The 8,835-nt window shown below is 41.1% G+C and overlaps 1 protein-coding gene across 1 annotated transcript; it reads right to left on the bottom strand.

The window, feature by feature from the left end:
* Nucleotides 1-3,703: 3,703 nt before the first annotated feature.
* On the bottom strand, nucleotides 3,704-8,105 carry glula (glutamate-ammonia ligase (glutamine synthase) a). Its single transcript, XM_039815907.1, has 7 exons — nucleotides 7,949-8,105; nucleotides 7,042-7,229; nucleotides 6,787-6,948; nucleotides 5,799-5,945; nucleotides 5,589-5,716; nucleotides 5,288-5,487; nucleotides 3,704-5,176 (listed from the first exon to the last, which is right to left on the bottom strand). The coding sequence occupies exons 2-7, from the start codon at nucleotides 7,205-7,207 to the stop codon at nucleotides 4,864-4,866; spliced, it is 1,116 nt and encodes a 371-aa protein (XP_039671841.1). The 5' UTR covers nucleotides 7,208-7,229; nucleotides 7,949-8,105; the 3' UTR covers nucleotides 3,704-4,863.
* Nucleotides 8,106-8,835: the final 730 nt, after the last annotated feature.

Here is an 8,835-nt window from a genome sequence, read left to right as displayed (position 1 = left end):
GGGGGGGGGAGCACTTCTTGTGTGTTTAGTGTCACACGAGTACTGGCATCTGGCCATTCACCCTGCTTACTATTCAAGTCATTGAAGTGTGAAATGTTTGAATGTTGGTGAAACTGAACAGAACAGTTTGTGACCAGAACAGTTTGTGAGCAAAAATGTCAAAGCACATTTTATTTAAAAAATTTCATCACTTGTCTTGTCCTCCCAGGAGTTATGTACGAGAGTGGATGCATATCTTTTAAGTGTCAATTTAGAACAAAGAAACATTTTAGCAATGCTGGATGCTTGTGCAAAAATAAATGTTTTCTCAAGTGCAAAGAATTTAGATACAGAAAACCAAGTAGGTCAAGTATGACACCACCTTTTTCTGTCAGAGGGTTATAATCCCTAGTGCTTTAAATGTGGACATTGCTTTGGTTTATAAATAACTAAGCAGATTCTGTCTGTTCTTTACTCCACAACTACACCGTTTTTACTTGCAAAAGCAGGCTATGAATACATTTCAAATGCTAAAATCATTGTTTTCTATAAAACTTCATTTGCCACACTACACAAAACAACACACTTTCATCTGATTCGACTATCCATCGGCTGTGAAAGAAACAAAGGCACATAGCTGTGTCTGTGCTGCAGCTGCACAGTCAAAACTGTGTCACTGTGTCATACGTAACGGCGTGACCAATCATGGCGCAGGTAACCGTGAGTAGCTAAAGGGGATCTAGCATCAGCCCAATCACACCAGAGTGCTCAGCCAATCAGGATGCCTCGAGTAAGGGCACAACATCTGTCTGTGTGAAAACACCAAACCGTTTGAATATGTGACCACACCGTGGATGTAAACATGCAGCAGCTTGGTATTCTATGCCCCTGCTGACAGCGCTGTGTTAGCACATGGGTTGCAAAGGCTAACACGAGAATGTGTGATCAGCTTCCCCTGTTGTGTAAACGCACGTGAGAGTGAATATTTTGTGCGTGAGGGATCTGCAAGAAAGGTTGTTTTAAGAAAAGAAGTTTTGGTTATTGATGAAATCACATAAAGAGCAAGAAAAAACATAATGAAAACAGGTTTGTCATAATTGTTATATATAATAATTCAAAACCCCTTCAGATATTCCCAAACTCATCTTGTTGTTTTTTCCCTCTTTAATAGGATTATACTGCAAAGAAATTAGCAATGAGACAATTCTGTCCTTCACTGACATTTCCTCTCCATCTCTTGCAGTTTTCTTAAGCAGTTTTTGGCACTTGACAACAAACTACAATTTCCTTTCTAAGCTGTTTTGTACATTTTATCATCCCCTCGTCCTTGGGAACACTTTACTGCAGAGCTCCTTTCCTCTGTTGCACACTGTAGCAAGAAGAGCCAGTACTGGTTTGAGCTAGTATGATGTGTTACACAACACAGCTTCAGTGAAGAGAATCATACTGTAGCCCACATGCACAGCAAAGCCACATCCTAAAGATAATACTTACTCTGTGCACGTGCTGTTTTTTTTTGCAGTTCCATGTGCTGTTTTTACATTAGATTACCAAAATGTCAGTCATTATTTTTAATATGTAATATGTAAAAAAAATTTACAAAGTTGGAGGGCATTTGCGATGCTTGGTGCCATAGTTCGAGTGCATGCTAACTGACTAGCATCTTAATGTTGTGTTTAGCCAGAGGGTTATTGTGCAGCTCCATTTATGAGACCCCATTTCATGTATTTTCCCTCCTTACGTAACATGTGTTTTTTTTCCTCTCCCACTCCACACAAGAACCACCATGATCCAGCCTGTACATTCTGGTGGTTGTCATAGCAACAGGGCAGCATCCCTCTCCATCCTTTGTCCAGTGTCTCCCCATCGTTTGAGCTTCCCAGGCGGAAGGTGGTTTGGATTCTGCATGCAAATAGAAGCCCCCTAATTGAGCTTTGAAAAGAGGAAGTGGAAGGGAGTTAAGACGGTGACTGAATGTCATTAGGTGCTTTTCACAGTTCTTATTTAACACTCAAGTGTGTGTTAAATAAGAACTGGATATAACAGATCCATACAGTTTCCAGATATAGAAATGGAAACATGATTAGGAGTGATTAAGGTTAATGGCCTTTTGGTAATGTTTTGACTATCCATATGGTAAAAGGGATAAAGAAAATAATGGCACAAGTGGGATTAGTGGGAAGGTTGGGAAAAAGAAAAAAATGAAATATAAATGGGAAAAGTAACGCACACAAATGGGTGTCGTGAGATGCTGATCACTGGAGATAGACTTGAAAATAAGACACATGTGTTGCACACTCTGACTCCATATGTATATCGCTATTTATTCTGATGACATTTTGGCCCTCAGGCCTTCTTCAAATCAACAATCTGTAATTGTGTGTAGCAGTTAGTGGATGGAGTTTTTGGATGTGGGTCTGTTTTAGTTCTGTTTTTGGTTCATGGTAAGAATTAGTGCATGTGTGGGGGAGGGAGTTTAACTGCATTTTCTCCACTATTCTTACACTATTTCCTAGCTGTACTGCACAACAGCTTCTGCATGAATGTAGACAAAAATAGAAATATGGACAAAGAAGATTTAGCCCCATTGTACATAGAGATTACTTTGGAATTATGTTTTGCATTCCATATTAAGTATTAAAGCATAGCTGTTTCCTCATACCTGTAAAGCTGTTCTCCAAACCTTGCATTCTTTACCACATGTTTTTACTTGAAAACCTTACACAAACTCTAGGAACCTGCAAATGCAGGCACAAAACAATGTTGAAGGGCTAGAGAGGTTTCAGATTACTGGAACACCAAAACAAAGTTAGACTTGTGTTGGTTTTAGGACAGCCAACATCCTCTAAAAAAGGACTCAACCTGCCCCTTAGCTTTATGATTGGTTAACTTGTTCCTGGCAAAGCCAATCAGTGAGCTGACTAACGTGCTGTTGTGAGGGCAGTCGGGATGTAGGGGAAAGGTCTCAAAGCAAGAAAACTTTTGTTACCCTTCCCCCGAGTAGGACACCAAGTACATGTTTATGTCCCGTGAAATGAGGATGTGAAGTGCTTCTTGTGAAGACATGTGGTTGGAATGTCTCCCTGTTCTGTTGGTATAGGAAACAAATAATTCCTTCACTAATGTTTATATTCAGTTCTCACTCCCAACTATTTCTTAAAGATAGCTCTGACGTAAATACTGCTGAATTGGCACATATGTTTAATAGACTGCAGAGCTTGGTCACAGACATCATTTGCATGCACTATAAATATATTCTGAGGAATTAAGGAAACATCTGCATTAGCATTTTAAAGGTGCACTTTGCCTGGATTATAAAAGTAAGAAATGCAACTAAAAATAATTGTCTTGATATGCTCCTTTTGGTAGAAATTGACACTAAATCCAGATGTCACATACAGCTGTACCCAAACATAAATGTATTCCTGCTGTGTCAACTTGCTTGTCTGGTTTGTTTTATAGTTAACAGGATGCAGACATGGTAGTTTCTCAGTCAGTGGTGCAGTGTACTTCGCAACCAAGCACTTCTGGGAACATTGGCTTCTGGCTGTTGCAGTGAAGGAGTAGAACTTGTCTCGTGAGTACACTAGTTTCCAGTTAATTCCCACAGGGTCCTAAAGACCAGTCAGAACAAAGCTGCTGTTGAGCTCCTGCCAAGATATCAGCTAGACTGAAACATCAGAACATTTGGCAAAAGAACACACAGCCAGAGCCTTTACTAGAGTTACCTTTAAGTGCAATTCTTTTTTTTAATGTTTACTGCTTTCAGTAAAATGCTGGCACCAGCAGCACAGCTTTTACAAGTGTGAGCGTTGCGGTGCAAGACCTACAGACCAAATTTAATAGAACAAAAAAAATGCACTAGTTTTATGGGATGTGTGCTCCATCATTATGAATTCATGTTTTGAAAGAGCTTTGAGCTCCATTGTTGATCTCCACTTCAGCAGCCAGCTAGCTGGCAGAGCATAAAGACTGGAATCAAGGGCAACAGCTAGCCTGTGTGAAGCTAACAAAATGTGTGTTAAATCACTAAACTTTCAAGGTGCCCTTTCACAACTTCCAGTCTTTATGCTAAGCTAACTTATTTATCGCATAGAGGTATCGATCTTGCCCAGCTCTTGGAAAACAAATACATTTGCCGAAGCTATATCGTAAGTTTTGAAGTGAAGAGTCATACAGCTTTGTTGTGATAAAAATAAAAGTTTTAAATGCATCAATAAAAAACACCAGGTCCAGTAAACATCTTTTACCAAATCAGGTGCATTACAATATTGCAGTTAACAAAAGGATAAAACTCCTTGAGGAAAATCTACAAATGGCATTATGGACAGATCCACCACATTTGGACAACATAAGTCTGGGTACAGACATCTACAAATGTACCATACAAGATGACCCAGTGTGTCGAAAACTGAAGACATCAAACATTGCCATTTAAAATATAGACACTTCGTATATCAAGAGTTAGTAATATTGAAGACTGGATAATTAAAAATGCAGGTCAACATATTAACAGTACATGAACTAGTCAGATTTATGATTAAGTTACACATGCTGTCCAGCCTTAGCAGCTCTACTCTTCAGCATCCATATGCTTTAGTTCATTTTAGTCAAACAGAAAAGGGAAAGATATGACATGGGCTATAAAACAGTGTTACAAAAGCCACTCCCTTCTAAAGAAGAGGGGAAAGACATACCCTGCCATTACCAGCGCATATCTACCAAGGAAATTTCCTTGTCACATTTTAAGTTGACCAGCCAACTTTAAGCCATTAAAATGGAGGTTAAATCATCTCAGAAGGAGAGAAAAAATAAAAATACAGTACTAGTTTAAAGAAAAGATAAGTCGTGAGGGCAGTGGAAGAGAGTCACTGAGTTGTGGATTTAGTAATCCGTAGGTTCATCTCCCTCCTCGTTCAGCAAACAGGTGCGGATCAGGGCCTCGGTCACACTGTACGGGTCACAGTTGGCCGATGGGCGACGGTCCTCGAAGTAGCCCTTCTTCTCCTGGCCGACGTTACGAGGAATGCGGATGCTGGCGCCACGGTTGGCCACGCCTGCGGAGAATTCGTTGATGTTTGAGGTTTCATGATGGCCGGTGAGACGGCGGGCGTTGTCGAGCCCCCCTTTGGGATCATAGGAACGGATGTGATAGCTGTGCCTCTTCCCAAGCTTCTCAATGGAATCTTCAATGGCTCTGTAAGCAGAAATGACAAGATTCCCCATCAGAAATTCTAAATCATGTATGCAAAAAAAAAAAACATGGTAGAGCTGTCAAGTCAACCCCCATGATGCTTTCGACACTCACTTTAATCCACCTTCTTCCCTCATCTCTTTTGTGCTGAAGTTTGTATGGCAGCCAGCACCGTTCCAGTTGCCCGTGATTGGCTTGGGGTCAAATGAGGCAACAACGCCAAAATCTTCACAGACACGGTGCAGGATGAAGCGTGCCACCCAGAGATGATCACCCATGTTGATCCCTTCACAAGGTCCAACCTGGAACTCCCACTGAAAATGCAAAAGTTTATTATAAAAATCAAATTTTTAACTGGCTGTTAACACCATAAAAATGTCTAAAGTCCAAATGTGGATTAGGATTTCATCTTTACCTGAGCAGGCATCACTTCTGCATTTGTGCCACAGATATCAACTCCAGCATACAGGCAGGCTCTGTAATGGGCCTCCACTATATCTCTGCCATAGGCTTTGTCAGCTCCCACACCACAGTAGTATGGACCTGTAAATATTTTAAATATTAAAACAAACCATCCAGACAAGAATTCATTTCTATGCACAAAAGCTTTAAAGTAGCTGCTTACCTTGTGGTCCAGGGAAACCATTAGATGGCCAGCCAAAAGGGTGTCCGTCTGTGCCCAGAATGGTATACTCCTGCTCCATGCCAAACCAAGGATGCTGGTCCTCCACCATCGCCATCACCTTGCTGCATGTGAGTCGAAGGTTAGTTTCTGCAAAAAGGAGAAAAAAAAAATAATTCGATAAGATGACTGACACGAGTACAGTAAAATCCAGTTACCTGAGCCAGTTCTGCAAAAGTACCATTCCTGTAGTAATCTAAATGGCAAGGCAAATTATATAAGTAGTGATTTGGTCTCCAACATGGAAGGTATTGCAACAATTTCCAATTTGCTTTAGGGTCCCAGAGCTATAAAAGTGTTGGATATCCCCTCAAGACAAAACCGTTAATAGCATATGAAACTGTACAATAGTTATTCAGTTATTTGTTTAACTATAGTTTAGTTTTAATCTAAATGTCCTCTACAATTTTTTTGTGAGGGGCTACTTTACCAATACAGCTGCCACTTCTACATGTACAAGCCTCAACTTCTAAATACCTGCATCAGTGTGTATGCACAATAATTGCATATGCAAATTAGTGAACTTGTGTCAAAGCATGCAAGTGTGTGCACAATAAGTCATGCAACTGTAATTCTTTTTAACAAGGAATACAACATAGCAGGGCTTAATCTTTCAATTGTTTGAGGGGAGCCATAGAGGGTGGCCCCATTCAGGTCAGATTGCATGCTTGTTTTATTCAACATATTAGCAATTAAAGATACTCAAGATAATTTTTGAGCATGACATTTCTTGATCTAAGTGTGTTTTTTACCCTTTTATTCTCCCTATAAAAGTAATGTCCCACCCACCTTGCACTGTTAAAACCAATCAAATCTGCTCTTGTTGAGAAGGAACACTTCTCTGCTACAGTTACATCACCTTTTTAACGTTTTATTGTCCGGTTACTTTATTTTGTAGAGGGCAACATAGTTTTCTGAACGTGTTCGTTACCTGCAGGTTTGCGGTTGTACTTGAGCACTTCACACAGGACCAGCTTGTTAGGGTCTTTACGGAATGGATCCCGGAACATGGCAGCAGGAATCAGATACATGTCGCTGTTGGAGCCCTCACACTGGTAGGTACTGGAGCCATCGAAGTTCCACTCTGGTAGATCTACAAGAGTCAGAAGAGGACAAGGGACGCTATATTATACTGTAGGACTTAGCATCTTTACGAACGTTTCAGGAGGTTTCAGGAGCCGCTTACCTTCGATGCTTTTGGGCTCAAAATCCAGCGTCCTGGTTTTGCAGCGTAGCCCCTCTCCGGTTCCATCAATCCAAATATACATGGCTTGGACTTTATCCCCCTGAGAAAGCTCCATGTACTGCTGCTTGACAGCTTTACTCAATGTGGCGCTGGCAGACGTGGCCATCTTATTTCCTACTATAACACACCTGATAAGCAAAGCAGAGGAGAGGAGATGAGATCTCGGTTCGCTCTGGATCACAAGTGCTAAACGTTTTTTTTTTTTAAAGGGGGTAGGGGTGGGGGTGGCGCAAAAAAGCAACACAAAAACGACACCATTGTCGCCTCTTCCAGAAAGGAGGAGGGGTGAAAAACGCGTTGAGGATGTAAAAGAAGGCACAATTCCAGTCTTTTCCCCCCCTTTCCAGCTTGGAAACAAAGGGAAAAGCAAAAGCCACTTTCCACCGCATGTGCATGACCATTACGATTGAATTGAACAAGGCAGATTGCCAGCTCACAAAGGATACCTCATGGAAAAACCACATTACAAGGCAACAATCGCGACTTCAGAAAAACGCATCTTTACTGTACATCCTGTTGCCAGTACGCCTGTAGTCATAGTTACAATAGTTGGCTGCCACAGTGAAGCAATATTACATCATTGGCTTCCACGTTGTAATCCATCACCTCGCCTACTATCTACAACCTTATGCAAACACACAAAACGTACACATAACATCCAAAACAGACTAAATAAAATGTTGGATCCACTTAAGCGAAATAAATGCCCATAAATGTAAGAGTTAATTGTCTAAAGTAGCCTATGGTAGTGTACACGTAACGCTATCGTTACAATGAGTAGACTTCTGAGCTGCTCCTGCCCCACCATGATTAAGTTTAAAAAAGCAGGGAAAAGAAGTCAAATTACCTGGATAAACGCGAAAATCGAAATAAAAACTAAAGGACGGACAGGTCCGATGTCTTGTCGTCTGTTGCACCGCTAGTGTCTCTCTCATTATCTGGTACCCAGTCTGCGCCGATCCGTGCACATTTATAAGAGCAGGAACTGGGACGTCGCGTCTTTGATAGGTCGGAGAGACGGCAGCGTGTTGGTGATTGAAGCCATGTAGCTCGATCATTGGACAGGCTGCAAAACAAACGGAGCCTGCAACGCCCTCTTGCAGGAGCTCAGCTTAGCCGCGTGCTGCCAGTGTCAGACCTATGGTGACCATCCACTATGTTTGTGTGTGTGCGCGCGCGCGCGCGTGTATCCGCACATATGTAGATACGATGTAAGAAATTATATTATTAAAGTAAAAACAAAAAGTGTGAACGACGCTGCGTAGACTTTTCGAAAACGTGCTTCATTGTTGAAGACGGACCCAACCGTGAGGGACAAACATGTACGCCATCCTCCATATAGCTACATTCTATGGGTCTCAGTACAAGACGTCACCATGTGGTAGAAGTCGGGTACTGCAAGTGTACTTGTTATCATGTTAGATGTTATGTAAATATTAATTTAGTCTGGTACACTCCGGTTTTGTCCAGGATGCACCAGTTGTGTAAAATGAATCCATTATGATCCTTATTTAAAACGATCGTTTGACTTTTCTGAAAGTGTGTGATGTGTAGCTAAGGTAATTAGCTAGTGTTTGTAGCATAAATGATAAAGAGATTTAGTTTGGTTTACAATTTAATTTAATGGCATAATTGCCAGACTTGCTTTATGTATTCATTGTAGTAAAATTGCCTGTTGTGTGTGGTGTGTATACAGGCCTTTAACCTTAGCCTCTAGACAATTTTGATGATGAA

The sequence above is a fragment of the Perca fluviatilis genome, chromosome 11 (genome assembly GCF_010015445.1).
Source record: "Perca fluviatilis chromosome 11, GENO_Pfluv_1.0, whole genome shotgun sequence".
In the NCBI taxonomy this organism is placed as follows: Eukaryota; Metazoa; Chordata; class Actinopteri; order Perciformes; family Percidae; genus Perca; species Perca fluviatilis.
The sequence above is the reverse complement of the archived record's forward strand: the minus strand, read 5'-3'. Positions and strand labels throughout refer to the sequence as shown.

What these genes read in the sequence shown, in the direction of transcription:
- glula (XM_039815907.1), bottom strand. Translation starts at nt 7,207, where the DNA reads ATGGCCACGTCTGCCAGCGCCACATTGAGTAAAGCTGTCAAGCAGCAG. An exon ending in TGAGCCCAAAAGCATCGAAG is followed by an intron (nt 6,949 to 7,041) that starts GTAAGCGGCTCC and finishes TGACTCTTGTAG; the next exon opens with ATCTACCAGAGTGGAACTTC. An exon ending in TGGTTTCCCTGGACCACAAG is followed by an intron (nt 5,717 to 5,798) that starts GTAAGCAGCTAC and finishes AAATATTTACAG; the next exon opens with GTCCATACTACTGTGGTGTG.